Here is an 18,998-nt window from a genome sequence, read left to right as displayed (position 1 = left end):
AAGCTTAAAAAAAATGAAGCTGGAGGTTCACCAAGCTGGATGAAGTTTGGGGGCAGCGGCATTCCATCACTCCTCCGGGGGTGCTTGCCTCTATGTGTCTAGTCTCTTCTCTAGCAGCTTTTTCCCTAAAGGGAGTTCCTCTTCTTTCCTCTATGGTGCTGCAGACAAGGCTCTGACTCATTGTGCTCCTCTGGGGTCAAAGGAGAGGCTTTTGACGACCCTGGCTCCTCAGAGGCGGGTGAGGCCGGTGGAATTGAGAAACGCTTCCAGAGTCAGGGAAAAAAAACTTTAAAAGATCTTATATAAATGAACCAAACATAATTTCAGTCAATAACCTTGTTTGATTTATCTGGATAAATTCATCGCTGAAACCATTTCTGACTTCACTCTGTCATTTTTGATACTTCATTAAGTCCAACTGCTTGTTTCTACACTCACTGTCCATTTTATCAGCTCCACTGACCATACAGGAGCACTTAGTAGTTTTACAGTTACAGACTGTGCTCCATCTGTTTCTCTGCAAACTTTCCCATACAGAGGTGTGGATGGTGAAAGGACGAACACTATGCAGCAGGTCTAAACATGCAGCTTTTCAAAACCCCCGAAGGAAGAAGAAACAGAAGGACAATAAGTGGGTGAGACAGGTGTTGCACCCACATTAGTGCAAGAAAGTCTTGGTGTTCAGCAGCTCTACAACACACAGCAAAACAGAATACACACTGATTTATCAGGATTACTGGACAGAATCTCACAGCAGACATGGACAGGAATAAGACTGAGTTGTTCAGCATTGTAAAGAAGGGGGGTAAGCTACATTTCCTTCGAAAACTGTTAGAAAGTATTACATCTGAGAAAGTGGCGCTTTGATTCAAGTTTTCTGCTCATAAGACCTTCTGCCTCAGAACAACTGCTGTGCTTTAGTTTACTTCTTCTGGGAAGATTTGTGTTGAGGTAATGCTATTGATGTGCATCTGACTGACACATTTAACACCTAATTGAAACTTCAGAGCACATTTTCTCTTAGTGTAAAAGAGAAATGATATAAATCAAGATATCATCACTGTCTGAACAAAAACTTGTATGTCCATTTATGTTGTTTGTTCTTTTCTTATATAACTTGAAAACAGCACTTGCACTTTACACCATGCATTTCATGGCAAACATAACAGATTTTAGATTTACTTCAAACAAAGCCTTAATACATTGACTTACATGGGTGTTTTTTCTTCTCCTGTAAAGTTTTTTGGAGATACAAGGTTTTGATCTGACAGCAATGATTGATAAGATCTGTAAGTAAAACCCTGAAATATGGCATTTTCTATTGCCAAACAAAAAGTCTGGAGTGCACAAAAGGTCAAAAAAGAAGGTCCTGTTTGGGAAAGAGTTGTGATGAACAGAGGAAAAGCCACATTCATTCTAAAAGCAAAACTTCTAAAAGCAAAAAAATAAATAAATAAATAAATAAATATAAAAAAATATATAATAACTATTATTTAAAATAACTACTATTAAAAAATAACTGTTATTAAAAAATAACTACATAGAAATTTTGAAAACTAGAAAAAGTGGTCACACTTTATTTGGATGGTCCCCTATAGATGACCTACAGATACTTATATTACTCATGAACTTTCTAGTGATACTGATTGTCACAACGTTAAGGTCAGGGCAAGGTTGGGAATAAGTGTAAAATCTGCCTAGAGGTTAGATTTAGGTTTAGGGGCAGATTTAATACAGTTTTTCACATGTAACTTCAAGTTCAGCTGCTTTTAACAGATATTTAGTTGAAAGTTAAAAGAAGACTGACCATCTACAAAACATCTACATGGGACCATCCAAATATAATGTTACCAAAAAAAGAGGTCTGAAGTCTTTGTTGCTGCTACATGTGGGCTGTAGCTCATTTCTCTGTCAGTCACTTGTCAGGGGTCCAAGCCTCGTAAGTGCATAGAACCCTATTGGAACTGCTGGACTTTTTCTTCTTCTTAATATTGTTCTTATTTTTAGATTTTCTATGTATTTTTAACGTTTTGGACAGAAAAGTGCTCTGGTATATCCTGTTAATTTATGGAAGTAAAACATGAGGTTGTTGTTGTTGTTGTTGTTATTATTATTATTATTATTATTATTATTATTATTATAGATCCTGATGTCCTATATGTTTACAACCCCATTTCAATAAAAGTTGGGACTCAAAATAGATTACAATGATATGCAAATCATGTAAACCTTTTATTCAAAGGAAAATACTACAAAGACAACATATCCAATGTTAAAACTGAGAAATGTTATTGTTTTTTTGAAAAACATATGCTCATTTGATACTAACAACACATTCCAAAAAAAGTTGGGACGGGGGTGTATTTACCACTGTGTTTCATCACCTCTTCTTTTAACAACACTCTGTAAGTGTTTGGAAACTGAGGAGACACTGCTGTAGTTTTGAAAGCGAAATGTTTTCCTGTTCTTGTTTGATAGAGGATTTCAGCTCATCATCAGTTCAGGGTCTCTTTGTTGTATTTTTCACTTCATAATGCACCAAATATTATCAGTGGGTATCCAGTCTGGACTGCAGGCAGGTCAGTTTAGCATCTGTACTCTTTTAATACAGAACCTCAGTCCATTTTAAAAGAGCTCAGGCCCAGAGAAGGTGGCAGTGTTTCTGGATTCAGTTTATGTACAATTTCTTCTTTGTGTTTTAGAGTTTTACTTGCATTTGTGGATGCAGTGATGAACTGTTTTCACAGACAGTGGTTTTCAGAAGTGTTTCTGAGCCCATGCAGTGATTTCCACTACAGAATCATGTCTGTTTTTAATGCAGTGCTGCCTGAGGGCCCAAAGATCACAGCCAGTAAATACTGGTTTTTGGCCTTGTCCCTTACATACAGAGATTTCTCCAGATTCTCTGAATCTTTTAATGTTATTATGTACCGTAGATGATGAAAAGCTAAAGTTCTTTGCTATTTTATGTTGAGAAACATTATTCTTGAATTGTTGCACTATTTGATGGTGCAGTCATTCACAGAGTGGTGAACCCCTCCTCATCTTTACTTCTGAAAGACTCCGCCTTTCGGAGATGCTCTTTTATACCCAATCATGTTACTGACCTGTTGCCAATTAACCACCAGGTGTTTTTTTTAGCATTTTATACCAGACTTTTTGTTTTTAAAATGGTCATATATTTTTCAGTGAGCAATAAAATTTCTCAGTTTCAACATTTGATAAGCTGTCTTTGTAGTATTTTCAATGAAATATAGGGATTTAAATGATTTGTACATCATTGCACTTTGTTTTAATTTACTTTTTCCACAGCGTCCCAACTTTTTGGAAATGGGGTTGTATTATAATGTCTTCACATATATTTATAGGCTTATTTGTTTGACAAAAAGATACAATAAAATGAAATCATAATCTTCTTCCTTTTGATAGCGTCTTACATCTTGAAGGGAGCCATCAACAAGAAATCTAAAAATATCAAGCTACCTGGTAATCCACTAATTCCTGATACTGCACATTCTGGATCAAACTGTGGCCTGAACTTCACTGACATAAGTTTACCAAAGAGTGATGACATACGTTTGCTAGAAGGAAACCTCACCACAGTCTTTCTCCCTCTCGTTTACATCAGTGTCTTTGTTGTGGGGTTGCCCACCAACGCCATGGCCCTCTGGGTGTTCCTCTTCAGGACGAAGAAGAAGAATCTCACATCCATCCTAATGGCCAATCTAGCACTGGCTGACCTGCTCTTCATCGTGTGGCTCCCACTGAAGATCGCCTACCACTTCAACCGCAATAACTGGACCTTCGGGGAGCCACTGTGTAAAGTCCTAGTGGGGTTTTTCTATGGGAATATGTACTGCTCCACTATCTTCATAGCATGCATCAGTGTCCAGCGCTACTGGGCGATTGTCCACCCGCTTTCTCAGAAACTGAGTAACCGTGTAACAGTCTGTGTATCTGTTTGTGTGTGGATTGTAGTCTGGCTCCTCACTGTACCACTCTACCTGTATCAGCAGACTGTTCGAGTCAGCAATCTCAACATAACCACCTGCCATGATGTCGCTTGCCCCAACCAAACACACTTCCCTGTTGGATATTTCCTGACCATGGGCATTGTGGGATATGTAGTTCCCTGCATTGTGTGTACAGTGGCATATTCGCTAATATTATGGTCTCTCAAGAAATCTGCAAATGTCAGCATCAACAAGCAGAAAAGAAAGGCTATAACCCTCATGGTCACTGTGCTGGTGATGTTCCTGGTCTGCTTCACTCCCAGTAACGTCACACTGATGGTGCATTTCTCTCTGCTGGCTCGAGGGATCGAGAACGACACTCATGGCTTGTACATCATCACACTGTGCCTGTCCAGCCTCAACAGCTGTCTGGACCCATTTGTGTATTATTTTATCTCAGATGAGTTCAGAGATCATATAAAGAACACACTGATGTGTCACAGTGCACATTCAGCTGATTTGAAGGTGGCCTTCAGACCTGTGAAGGTCTCCACTGAATCATCTACATCTTCATCCTAAGAAACAGCACCTGCAGAAGATGTGAGAGACAGTGTATCTGCACCACCCAATTTCCACCAAAACCAGCCTAATGGAACTCAGCAGAGTTCAAACACTCCAGAATTTAATATAATAAACCCAAACTCAATACAGTGTCCACATTCATCACAGATTCAAGTAGCCAACAGGCTCAGCAATATGAGGGTTAATTAATGGGGCAATACCCCAGCAACCAATCATCATGCTCCACTAGACCAGGGTCCTATACGAAGCTTATTTACCATGAAGTACTGGTGCTTCATATTTGAGCTAACAAAAAAAATCTATAAGCACAATCTTAAGGTAAACATTTTGATTCCTTCTTTTGAAAGATGTTTAATTCAGCAATAAGGTTTTTCCTACATTGTTCAGGTTCTTAAGGATCACCTGAACAACACTTTCAGTGGCTTCCCAAAGGTCCAGTCACTGCCGGTAGTCTAATAATGCTGGGCAATGCACTGCAAATATGTATCAAATGTTGTATGTTTCTGTTATGATACTGTGCATATTTTTACCTTTTACCTTTTGCTTGTACCAATAGAAGAACCTTTTTGGGTGCTATATAGAACCCTTTTCAACAAGGTTCTTTATACAACTGACTATAGCACATCCATGCCAATTTTCCATCAAGCTGAAGGACCCTTTAATGATGCAAAGAACCCGTAAAATCACGCAAAGCGTTCTTTGGGTGTTCATGTGTCTATATAGAACCTTAGTTAAGAGTGTACACAGGATATCTACAACCCCATTTCCAAAAAGGTTGGGACACTGTGCAGAATGTAAATGAAAACAAAATGCAATGAGGTGCAAATTATTTAAACCCTGTATTTATTTGAAAATAGCACAAGGACAGCATATCAAATGATAAAACTGAGACATTTTAATGTTTTTTGAAAAATGTCTGTCCATTTTGAATTTGATGGCAGCAACACATTAAAAAAGTTGGGTGTCGTCACCTGCTTTTTTAACAACACTCTGTAAGTGTTTGGGAACTGAGGAGACACTGCTGTAGTTTAGAAAGTGAAATGTTTCTCATTCTTGTTTGATACAGAATGTCAGTTGATCATCAGTTCAGGGGTCTTCTTTGTCATATTTTTCATTTTATAATGTGCCAAATGTTATCAGTGGTGACAAGTCTGGACTGCAGGCAGGTCAGTTTAGCACCCTAACCTTTTTACTATAGAGGCTTGCTGTGGTAAGATGTGCAGAATCTAGTTTTACATTGTATTGCTGAAATAATTAAGACCTTCCCTGAAAAAGACGTCGTCTGGGCGACAGCACATGTTACCAAAACATGCATATATCATTCAGCATTAATGGAGCCATCACACATGAGCACATCACCCATGCTGTGTGCACTAATGCCCCCATACCATCATGAATACTGGCTTTTGAACCGTGCCCTGATAACAAGCTGGGTGGTCTGTAGCCCGGAGGACACAGTGTCCATGATTTCCAAAAAGAATTTCAAATGTCGATTCATTGGACCACAGGACACTTTTCCACTTCACCTCAGTCCATTTTAAATGAGATCAGGCCCAGAGAAGGTGGCAGTGTTTCTGGATCCTGTTTATATTTGGTTTCTTCTTTGTGTTTTACAGTTTTGACTTGCATTTGTGGATGCAGTGATGAACTGTGTTCACAGACAGTGGTTTTCAGAAGTGTTTCTGAGCTCATGCAGTAAATTTCCACTACAGAATCATGTCTGTTTTTAATGCAATGCCTGAGGACCCAAATATCACAGCCAGTAAATACTGGTTTTTGGCCTTCTCCCTTACATACAGAGATTTCTCCAGATTCTCTGAACCTTTTAATGTTATTATGTACCGTAGATGATGAAAAACAAAAGTTCTTTGCTATTTTATGTTGAGAAACGTTATTCTTGAATTGTTGCACTATTTGATGGTGCATTCTTTCACAGAGTGGTGAACCCCTCCTCATCTTTACTTCTGAAGACTCAGCCTCTCTGAGATGCTCTTTTATACCCAATCATGTTACTGACCTGCTGCCAATCAACCACCAGTTGTTTTTTTAGTATTACAAACTTTTTTGGAATGTGTTATAGGCATCAAATTCAAAATGGGAGAATTTTTCAAAAAACAATAAAATTTCTCAGTTTCAACATTTGATATGTTGTCTTTGTACTGTTTTGAAACAAATTTAGGGTTTAAATTTGCTCATCAATGCATTTTATTTTCATTTACATTTTGCACAGCATCCCAACTTTTTTGGAAATGAGGTTGTACCTTACTGTAAGGGTGGATTATCTCCTTCATAAATCCATGTAAGCATCGATCACAGATCTGCAGCAGCTGTTTTCCTTGCACTGACTCTGTTGTGGGAATTTATTGTGTACACTATCCGCTGATTTAAGGAACCGTATCTGCTGTTATGCAACTTGACTTAAAGTCCCAATATTACAGATAATCCTGACGACTAGTTTGAGGATCATTTCAAACACTCACTGTGCTCCTTTACCTTAAATACTCTGCTTTGTTTTCTAAAGAATAAGACTAAGACTAAAATTGCTTGTAATTTTGTACAAAATACATGAAAGAAAAACATCACAATCAGCTAATAAACAGATAACATGCATTTTAAACAGTATGTTATACATTTTAATCTGATTTATGTGCACTTAGTCTGAAGTCTAGCTCTTACCATCTCCTGCACTGATGTGACTTTGATAAGTGGAACAATGCAACACATTTGATGTGATTATTAAGAGGAATGTTTAATTTCAGAATGTTTACATCATCCAGTAAGTTACAGTATCCTCATTGTTCCAGGGCATCAGTCTGAAAAGTGAGCTGCCTTCAGCCATTCAGTACAAAGTCTCCCCATAACAGCTACACATCCTCAGCCCCTTTAGCTAGAACCTCTCAGCTTCCCTTTAGTCCCTAAATGATTTGTTATTAGTGCTGTTATTCATTTGTTTCTACTTTCTTTCTTGCCTATTGTTACCTATTAAATAATAGAGTGCATTATATGTTTACATTAACAGGCTTATTATTTAGCAACAAATTGAAAATTAGCATGAGATTCTTTGGTAAGTACAACTTGTTACCATATTATTACTATTTTATTACCCACTTATTATCAATTTGTAAAGTGCTACCACATTTTTGTTGTCTTTCCTTTTGTCTCCCAAAGAGCTCCATACATTCTGCCTAAGAAATTTTCTGCCAGAAATGTTTTGAAGATTCAAATGGTGACATTGATTTAAAGTCTTAAGGTTTTAATGAGGTTTTTAAACCATGCTGGCCTTATACACTCTATTTGAGTTGAGAGAACAGAGTCACTCTTCACTGTGGGGGGTGGAGATAATGGGAAATTGTGTGTGCTATGCTAACTAAGCCTGACTCCTGCCTTGACATGCTGGAGTGCAGATATTAGTGTTCACTTTAAGGAAATTAGTCACAATGTACTGGACTAAAACAGCTCTTGAATGGTTTTATTTTTACTTTTTATTTTTTAGAAATCAATATTAGAGCTGATCTATATTTGTAGACACCTTTATGTCTGCGGAATGTTTATATATTTTTTTATGTTACTCTGAAGTGTTTTTAATACGTGATTTCACATATGAATGTTCATAATGAAACTGTAACACTGCAAATAATGAAACTAGTATGATGCACCAATCATCAAACGACGTATTTCCTTGAAGCATGTATTTGTATGAGTGTTTCTGCCAGTTTCATGTTTCTCTAGGCTTCATTTTGTTTTTTAGTGATTTGATTGGGGAACATTCAGCTCTTGTAAATCTGTAAAATTAAATCTGATTTATTATAATTTGTGTACAATCTAAGAAATGTACTTTCTATTGGGAGGTGTCTGTCCCAAACCCTAACCCCTAAATTTACACTTGACACAATAATACTTAAAACATTTTTTCCAATGATCTCACTTTTTTGTCCCAATTTTTCAAACAAAACAAAAACAAAATATACCCTGGAGAATAAGAGGCTAAGTAAATCAGTGAAAATTGGTCTGAAACATTAAGAGTTTTCACAGCTGAAGCACATTTTCTGCAGTTAAGTAAATATTTTAGTGTTTTAATAAAAAACATTAATGATTTTCTGTGTGTACAGCTGTTCAAAGCTGTGTTTGCTGGTCATGTACTGGCTGTGTTTTTGAGTCACTGCTAAAACATTTGGTACAGTTAAATTTCTGTACTGTTCTGATTGTTTTGGTAGTGACAAAGTGGAAGGTTCAATGATATGTTTTGATAAAATAAACATAATTAAGGTATGAGGTCACTCCATATAGCACATTAACTACAATAAAAACAGACATCGACCGGCCACTTCATTAAAACTTTCTCCTTGTTTTTACAGTCATTGTCCCTTTTCACACTGCTGGTTTTCTACACCACTTCAAACTTATTTTACACCAAAAAATTTAATAATTTAATACCTAGAAGCAAACAGATAATATAGTACCAATTATAAACGTCCTGGGATGAATTCATCCATTATCAGACATACATGTATGATCAATATTTATTACAGATATGTCAATACTAGATACAGGTACACAACATATGTGCATATATTTCAAAATACATGCCTGACCCTTGATTTACATGTATATATGGCTACCTATGAGCTTTTTAGACTTTCTTCCTTAATCAGATCTCCATTTACCATCTTATCACTCTACTAGAATATTTTTTTTTATTATTTTACCATTAAGACGAGCACCTCCTGTTAAAAATGTCGGAAATTTATCACTTACCGACAGAGGTGTGGACGGAGGAAGGACAAACACTATGCAGCAGGTCTAAACATGCAGCTTTTTAAAAAACCCTGAAGGAAGAAGAAACAGAAGGACAATAAGTGGGAGAGGGAGGTGAAGCTCTCACGCTAGAGCAAGAAAACAGTCTGGGTGTTCAGCAGCTCTACAACACACAGCAAAACAGAATACACACTGATTTATCAGGATTACTGATTCAGCAGACATGGACTGGAATAAGACTGACATTAACAATACATTGCCAGGTAAGCTACATTTCCATATTACACTGGAGAAAGTGATGGTTTGATTCAAATGTTTTGCATATACTAAGACCTACAACTGCATCAGAACTACTTCTAGTGTTAGTTTACTTCTTCTGGGAAGATTTGTGTTGATGTAATTTTATTCACGTCAGATTGACAGATTTAACATGTATTTGTCACTTCAGAGCACAATTTTTTTCTTTCAGTGTAAAAGAAAAACGATGTACACCACTATGTCATCACTGTCATTGTCAGAACAAAAACCTGTATCTCCATGTTTGTTGGTTTTTGTTTTCATAATTAAAAAATGGCACTTTACACTGTGTTATAATTTCATGGCAAAAACAACAGAATTGGTTCAGAATTACTCAAAATAAAGATTCCTTACATGAATTACATAAAGTTAACAGTGTTTTCTTCTCCTGTAAAGATTTTGGGGATACATGGTTTTGATTTTGAGGTTTTGACAGCAACGATATATGAAATCTGTAAGCAAAACCCCAAAATATTTGTTTTTTTTTCTGTTACGAAACAAAACATCTGGAGTCAAAAAGATCCAACAAAAAAAGGTGTGTTTTGAAAAAGAACTGTGACGAACAGAGAATTAAAACTCCATAGCACTCTATTATCTGAAAAGTGAAAATGCTTTATTAAGGTGTGTAAAGCAGTAATAAATATGTGTTCTGAGGTTGTCACACCAAAGAAAAATCTGTCATTAATGACCCAGCCAAAATTTGAATGATTAAAAAATTGCCAAGTATAAAAAATAAGCAATATTTTCTGCTCTGAAATGAAACCATGCCCAGTCAAAGGAAAGGTACAGGCTCTCTTCACCTTCATATTCGCCTCCTGTTCCAATTCTCCAGTTCCACCTTAAATGCTGCAGCAGTTACATTAGTAAAATGCAACACTGAAGTCACATTCTCGTCTGAATTTTTCCTGTTTCACCTTAAATGGTGCAGTAGTTAAATTCTGAGAGTATGAAGTTGAGGTCAGGTGTCTGTTGGTACAAACAACAGAACAGAATGTAACTGCTGTACCATTTAAGGTGGAACAGGGAAAATTTGAACAGAAAGCTGACTTCAAAACAAATTTTAGCATGTCCATCATCTCGCTAGGTAAGGCAGCAAAGCTTCTTTTGGATTTAAATGAGGTCGTTGGCAGCGCTTCCACTATAACACAGAAGTCGCTCCGTCTAGAAACTTAATGTCATAAATGTTTGAGCCACCAGAGCCAGAATCGAATTCGGAGTCAAAGGACACTGACCTACCTGAGAATTGACCTCTCAATCTGTGAAATAATGGTTAATATTTGTCCCATTTATGCAAGTTAGCAAAAGGTATTGCTGACCAGCATAACCTAGGCAAGTGATGAAGATCAGTTCTCCACAATTCAGTAGTACATAGTTAACAGGCTTATCACGTTATCAGCAATCATTTTCTAACATGTGTAAAGTGTTTAGAAACAAATTTCAGAATTATGAACACAGACTTTAACTACATAGAAAATCTGCTTTCGTCGTCTGTTCATTACAGTATTTTTTGGTTTATCCTGCTAATTTACAGGAGATAAAACATGAGAATAATAAATAAATAAATGGTAATGACATTTATTTACATGTAATCAGTTAAGCAGACTAGACAAGACTAGTTAAGTAGATTAGAAGTGATAATGATTGATTAATTTTGCTTTGGTTGTCCACAATGAGAATGTTTACATGTACAAAAGAAATTAGATTTTGGCAGAAGTTCTAATGCTTTCATAGATATTATCATTATTGTCTTGATTGGTGTATTTTTTATTTCTTATTCTTCTTAGTATTGTTGCTATTACTTTGGCTTACATCTTGTAGGTGTTCTATGAATTTTATTTGTTGTTATAAATTAATATTACTTTTACTATATTCTTGTTGCTTTTTTGTTCTATATGTCTATGATATTCTCTTAATGCACAGTCCTGTGTGTTGACTGTAGACTTATTTGTTTGACAAAACTTAAAACAGCTAAAAGAATTTTCTTTCTTTTGACAGAGATTGAGCTTTATATCATGGTGCCATCATGGAATGAAAGAAGTGAAATATTGCCCCCTGGATCACAGAGTGGGCTGAACATCTCTGGCGTCAGTTTACCTAAAGGTCAAGACATACGTTTGCTAGAAGGAAACCTCACCACAGTCTTCCTCCCTCTCATTTACATCATCGTCTTCATTGTGGGGTTGCCCACTAATGCAACATCCCTCTGGGTGTTCCTCTTCAGGACAAAAAAGAAGCATCCATCGTCCATCCTAATGGCCAATCTAGCACTGGCTGACCTGCTCTTCATCATTTGGCTCCCACTGAAGATCACTTACCACTTCAACCGCAATAACTGGACCTTCGGGGAGCCACTGTGTAAAGTCCTAGTGGGGTTTTTCTATGGGAATATGTACTGCTCCACTATCTTCATAGCATGCATCAGTGTCCAGCGCTACTGGGCGATTGTGCACCCACTTTCTCGGAAACTGAGCAACCATGTAACAGTGCGTGTATGTGTTTGTGTGTGGATTGTAGTCTGGCTCCTCACTGTACCACTCTACCTGTATAAACAGACTATTAAAGTCAGCAATCTCAACATAACCACCTGCCATGACGTCACTTGCCCAAACCAAACACATTTTCCTGTTGGATATTTCCTGACCATGGGCATTGTGGGATATGTAGTTCCCTGTGTGGTGTGTACAGTGGCGTATTTGCGAATATTATGCTCTCTCAGGAAATCTATGAATGTCAGCAGCAACAAGCAGAAGCGGAAGGCTATAACCCTCATGATCATTGTGCTGGTGATGTTCCTGGTCTGCTTCACTCCCAGTAACATCACACTGATGGTACATTTCTCTCTGCTGGCTCGAGGGACTGGGAACAACACTTACGGCTTGTACATCATCATGCTGTGCCTGTCCAGCCTCAACAGCTGTCTGGACCCATTTGTGTATTATTTTATCTCAGATGAGTTCAGAGATCATGTGAAGAACATGTTAAGTTGTCACAGTGCACGTTCAGCTGATATGAAGGTGGCCTTCAGACCCGTGAAGGTCTCCACAGAATCTTCATCTTAGGAAACAGCACCTGTAGAGGATGTGAGAGACAACGTACCTGCACCACCCAGTTTCCACTGAATCCAATATAATGGTACTCAGCAGCATTAATGAGCTTTCTAGAGTTCTCTAGTTCAACTATTCAAACACTCCCGAATATAATATCATACATTACACACTATATCACAAACTCAACACAGTGGCCACATTCATCACAGATTCAAGTAGCCAGCAGGATCAGCAACATGAGGGTTAATTAATCGGCAATGCCCCACCAACCAATCATGCCTCACTAAACTAGGGTTCTATAATAAGCTTTTTTGCCAAGATGTACTTGTGTTCTCAATTTGAACCAGCACAAACAATCTTTACCCCTAACAAACTCTACAAAATACACTTTCTCCTAGTTTTCACTTCTCAGGGCACTTAAACACTCAATACGGGAGATTTTTCTGTTGTATTTGACTGTGTTCACGAGGCAGAACTCAAACTCCACTGTATGCTGTACAAGGACCACTCATTTTACTGCAGTTCAGGGTGTTTTGCTGCTGAGAAATCAACACGCCTGACTTTAATTTGCTGGGACTGTATTGACCAATCTAATCACTGCAAACATGTATCAGGTGTTGTCTGTTATGATACTGTACACGTATTCAACCAGTGAGATGTACGTTCACTGCAGTGAGACCACAGAAACAAACGCACATAATGAAGTTGTAGACTATCAAAGTTGTAAATTGTAAATAGCAAATGTGAGTATTTTGTAGAAAACTGTAAAACCTCAACTTTTTCTACGTTTCTATAGCTGCAGGCTGCATGTATTGGATGTATTATTATAGGATGCTCTGTATGTTGGTGGAAGATGTCTGGTGTAGGTGTCAGACAGGCCTACACACTTAATCCAAATGCCCAACCATGCCATACCAGACTAAGCCGCCAAGAGATTTCACCCAAAGAGTCTAGACCACACTTATGCAGCACTGGCTCCCTCTGGAGAATTTAAGTGGAAGGCAAAAACAAAACTATCAGTGTGTTCCATTCTGGAGGCAGCTGCCTACGTCACTACCTTCAAAGGGTCCTCTCTCGTTGGCCAACAAAGGAACTTTTGTAGACATTGCATTTGGGACCAGAACCATAGTACCTCATACACTCTTAAAAAAGATGGTTCTTCCAGAGCTCTTTGGTAAACAAATAAGTTCTATACAAAATCATGAAGACTCAAATGACCCATGATAAAAGTGCATTGTGAAAGGGTTCTTCATATTAACAGACAATGTGCTGTTGATGGTTCTATATGGAACCTTTTTTGAAAATGTATCTACCCTCTTTAATATTGTTCTATGTAGAACCAGCTATAGCACATACATGCACATTCTCCATCACTTTCATAATGCAAATAACCCCTTAATCAAGCCAAGGGTTCTTTGAGTGTTCATGTTTCTATATTGAGCAAATGTCTTTATTAAAGAACCTCTTTTTTATTAATGTGCTGTACACAGGATATCCACTTTACTGTAAAGGTTTATGACCTCTTCTATAAATCTGTGTAAAGATGGATCCCAGATCTGCAGCCACTGTTTTCCTTGCACTGACTCTGTTGTGGGAATTTATTGTGTGTAAAGAATCGGCTGATTTAATGAGTCATATCTGTTGTTATGTAACTCGACCTGGTGCCACAATACTACAGATAATCATGATGACTAGTTTGTAGATCATTGAAATTCATTCATTGTTCTCCTCCACCTTAAATAACCCACTTTGTTTTCTAACAAACAAAGAATGAAACTGCTTATAATTTTATACAAAATCCATGCAGGAAAAAGCAACTCAGACAATCAGCTAATAAACAGATAACATGCATTTTAAACAGTATTTTACACATTTTCATCTGATTTATGTGCACTGAGTCTGAAGTGTAGCTCTTACCATCACCTGCACTGATGTAGCTAGTATAAGTGTAACAGTGCAACATATTTAATGTGTTTTTAAGGAAAAAAACAGTTAATTTCAGAATGTTTACATCATCCGCAAGCTTCAGGATTCTCATTGTCTCATTATGTCAGTTTGTAGTGTCGTGTTTTTCCCCTTACATGCTGGAAAAGTGAACTGCCTTCAGATATTCAGTCTCACCGTAACAGCTGCTCTTCCTCAGCCCCTTTAGCTAGAACCTCTCAGCTTCTGTAATGTTCTTCTCCTTAATCCTTAAATTGATGTGGTATTATAGTTATTCATTTGTTTCTACTTTGTTTCTTACCTTTTATTATTATTATACCCATTAAATGGTCAGGTACAGAATATGTTTAGAATTTACCAGCTTATTATTTAGTGACAATTTTTTGGTAAGTACAACTTGTTACCATATTATTACCATATTATTACCCACTTCTTATCAACTTGTAAAGTGCTACCATATTTTAGTGCATTTCTTTGTGTTCCCCAAAGAGCTCCATACATTCTTCCTAAGAATTTTTTTGCCAAAAAATCTTTTTTAGATTCAAATGGTGTCATTGATTTAAGAGTCTTAGGTTTTAGAGAGGTTTTTAAGGTATTCTGGCTTTACGAGCTCTCTTTGAGTCAAAAGTGTGAAACATTTGAATGTTTGAATTCATACATTGAGTGTATGAAATCATATCTGAGCAGCCCAGAGTTTTCTGAAAATAAAAACATATGGCATGTGTGACTGTCACAAGTACATACTTTCTAATTGCAGTTGAAATAGTAATTGATTGAAAACATCCCCACAATTCTGGAGTTCTATTGGTAAATTAATAAACTGATTTTGTTTATCTGAATAAATTAGTTGCTGAAACCACTTTTAAATCCACATTTTCATTTTTGATACTTTAAGTCGTTTAAGTGTCATCTGCTTGTATCTACACTCACTGTCCATATTATCAGCTCCACTGACCATATAGGAGCACTTTGTGGTTCCACAGTTACAGACTGTGGTCCATCTGTTTCTCTGCATACTTTACGTGCAGAGGTGTGGATGTTGGAAGGACAAACACTATGTAGCAGGTCTGCACAGGCAGCTTTTTAAAAACCCTGAAGGAAGAAGAAACCAAAGCACGACAAGAGGGTGAGAGAGGTGAAACTCCTATGTTAGTGCAGGAAAACAGTCTTGGTGTTCAGCAGCTCTACAACACACAGCAAAACAAAATACACACGGTACATAAATCCTATTGGAATTGATCTAATTTTTCTTCTTCTTCTTCTTCTTCTTATTATTATTATTATTATTATTATTAGATTTTCTATGTAGCAAATTAACCATTTTTTACTTTTTGGATAGAAAAGTGCTGTGGCTTTCTTCCTCTGTTCATTATAGTATTTTCTGGTATAACCTACTAATTTATGGACATAAAATATGAGTAAAAATAAATAAATAAATAAATACAATATTTTTTCTATATATTTTCTGTATGTTTTGAGGTAGACAAGAAGCAATAATGTTCAGTTAATTTTGCCTTGTCACTATGAGACTGTTTACTTGCACAAATAGTTGGATACCTGCAAGAAAAAAATATTTTATCAGTAATTTTTGTACGTTAATCTGAACAACAATGAATTATATATTTAGCTAAGTTTTACATTGTTGTCATTAGTATCATCATTCCTTTCTTAATTCTTCCTTTTCCTTCTATTATTGTTATTTTATTGCTTAGTTTTTGAGTGTATGTGTGTGTGTGTGTGTGTGTGTGTGTGTGTGTTTACAGAGATCTAATGATTATAATGACTATATGAAAAAATGATAATGATAGCTAGAATGATAGATATACAGACTCAGATCTTGGTGGGATTATGGAACTCCAGAAAAGACACATATGGAAATACAATGATTCCTGATACTGCACACTCTGGATCACATCATGGGCTGAACAGCACTGACATAAGTTTACCAAAGAGTGATGACATACATTTGCTGAAGGGAAACCTCACGACAATCTTCCTCCCTCTCGTTTACATCATCATCTTCATTGTGGGCTTGCCCACCAATGCAACATCCCCCTGGGTGTTTGTCTTCAGGACAAAGAAGAAGCATCCAGCATCCATCCTAATGGCCAATCTAGCACTGGCTGACCTGCTCTTCATCGTGTGGCTCCAACTAAAGATCACCTACCACTTCAACAGCAATGACTGGACCTTCGGGGAGCCACTGTGTAGAGTCTTAGTGGGTTTTTCTATGGGAATATGTACTGCTCCACTGTCTTCATAGCATGCATCAGTGTCCAGCACTACTGGGGGATTGTCCACCCATTTAACCTAACCCTAAACCTTAACTTCAATGCAAAACCTACACCTACTCCTAACCCTAACCATAACCATACTGTTGGTGATAATTAACTGAACATCACCAGAAAGTTTGTTAGTGATTTAGGTATCTGTAGAGCATCTATCAGATCTATCTATCTGTGACCACCAGTTCTTATTGGTTTTGCTTCCAATGTAAAACTATCAAGGCAGTACAGTTACTGTAATTGCATGATGATTTTACATTTTCTAAAACAGTGTTGTTAATTATCTAAACTACTATGTGAAAAATTAAATGGTAGATAATATTGCTAACTTAGATAAAAAAAAACACTGCTAAGTAGAATGAGGTGATGGGACTAGAGTTGGAGTGCAAATCACTAGTTTTTCAGACTGATTTCCACTGCATTTTAGCTTAAAAATTAATTTAGATTTAGATTTTTCTGTTGTATTCAGCTGTGTTCAGGTGGCAGAACCCAACTTCCACTGTATCCTGTGCCAGGACCACTCGTTTTACTGCAGTTCAGGAAGTTTTGCTGCTGACAAATCAACACACCTGGCTTTAATGTAATGGGACTGTATTGGCTAATCTAAAAAAGCTGGGCAATGCACTGCAAATATGTATCAAGTGTTGTTTGTTTCTGTTATGCATGTTTTTATCCAATGAGATAGATATTTACTGCTGGGAGACCACAGCAAAGGCAAAAAATGTCTTATGACATTCTAAAGTTCTTAAGTAAACCATGACAGTTGACAGCAGTGCAGGTCACTCATTAGTTTAGTTTAGGTTAGTTAGGCTTCTAGTGACAAGTAAAACCAATAGGCTCATTTTCTCATCTCACTCTGTAACTACAGTAGCATTCAAAGTCAATGGGAAGCAGGAAATCAACACTTTTGTATTTACGCACAACAAATGCATACAATGACTTTGTAGGCTATAACATTGTAAATTTCAAATAGCGAATGTGGGCATTTTGCTCGCACTGTAACTGCAGGCTGAGTGTACTGAATGCACTGTATGTTGGGGGGAGACGTTTGGTGCAGATTGTGCTACAAACTCAATCCAAATGCCCAACCGCAGCTACACTGGTTCTATACAGTACCACAAAAAGGGTTATTTGAGTTATAAAAGGTAAACCTAAAGGCTTTTCCTCCAGTGATTGGCCTTTTTCACTCAGCCCTGGTGGGAATTTTTCTCACCACTTCTTGTCTCTGCCTCCCTTCCTCTGGGATGTCCTGCTGTAGTTTCACTTGGGAAGCGGGTGACAGGCGGAGCAGAACGCCTTGCCCTTTTAATGATTCAAACTGCTTGCTCCCTTGAAACATGCTTTTTCATCTCGTAAGGAATGCTGTGTGATAAGGCGTTTATGTAACATTGCCTATAAACGCTGTGTATATTGTGCAATAAACTGAATGCTTTGCTCACAAGAGATAAACTGCTGTTCCCAGAGCTCTGCAGGGGAGAGCGAGGACAAGGGTGAGGGCCAAGGTCGGATGGAATGAGAGAATGAGATGAGTCTAATTTTTTTAGTGTACAAACACAAACAGTGTCACATGAACATTATAAACATTTAGTCTCTAACCACCTCTGTACAGCCTGCAACTGCTTTATTTGATTTTACTTAAATTTTAATATGACTTTTGGTATGGTTTAGCTATGTCTTAGCTATGGATTTTCCTTTTACTCTTTTACTTTTGTACTCTTTTCTCTTTATTTTTGTCATTATTTCTATTCTTTTTATTTCTTTTATTAGTATTCTTTTTATTTATTTTATTATTGTCAACTTATTGTCTTACATCTATTTCTTTTATTTCCTTAATTTATTTCATCCTTATCTGCTCTAAGTTGTTATATTTTAACTTTAAACATCTATTGATTTAACAGTTTATTGGTGGCTTCTTATTATTAAATTTTACTTATGATTTAATTATTTTTGTTATTTAACTATAGCATTTGATTTAGTTTTTTTTACTGTACAACTTCTCAATCCCTGATTCCTGCATTACTCAGCTACATTGTAAATGAGGGTCTCCCTCAATGTATTCTGAGTTTAAATAAATGTTGATTGATTGATTGAAACAAATCATTAGAATTTGATAATTATTTGTCACAATGCAGTAA

The 18,998-nt window shown here is 36.9% G+C and overlaps 2 protein-coding genes across 2 annotated transcripts; both read left to right on the top strand.

Moving 5' to 3' along the window:
* The first annotated feature begins 219 nt into the window (after nucleotides 1–219).
* LOC118820107 (proteinase-activated receptor 2-like) lies at nucleotides 220–5,330 on the top strand. Its single transcript, XM_036588241.1, has 2 exons — nucleotides 220–805; nucleotides 3,430–5,330. Exons 1-2 carry the CDS (start codon nucleotides 760–762, stop codon nucleotides 4,530–4,532), a joined length of 1,149 nt encoding a protein of 382 aa, XP_036444134.1. The 5' UTR covers nucleotides 220–759; the 3' UTR covers nucleotides 4,533–5,330.
* A 6,269-nt stretch (nucleotides 5,331–11,599) lies between these two features.
* Nucleotides 11,600–18,197, top strand: LOC118819750 (proteinase-activated receptor 2-like). The gene is made up of 2 exons (XM_036587655.1): nucleotides 11,600–12,645; nucleotides 18,125–18,197. Exons 1-2 carry the CDS (start codon nucleotides 11,600–11,602, stop codon nucleotides 18,195–18,197), a joined length of 1,119 nt encoding a protein of 372 aa, XP_036443548.1.
* Nucleotides 18,198–18,998: the final 801 nt, after the last annotated feature.

This window comes from Colossoma macropomum, unplaced genomic scaffold, assembly GCF_904425465.1.
Source record: "Colossoma macropomum unplaced genomic scaffold, Colossoma_macropomum, whole genome shotgun sequence".
Classification (NCBI taxonomy): domain Eukaryota; kingdom Metazoa; phylum Chordata; class Actinopteri; order Characiformes; family Serrasalmidae; genus Colossoma; species Colossoma macropomum.
Note: the sequence above shows the minus strand (reverse complement) of the source record. Positions and strands in the feature narration are given on the sequence as shown.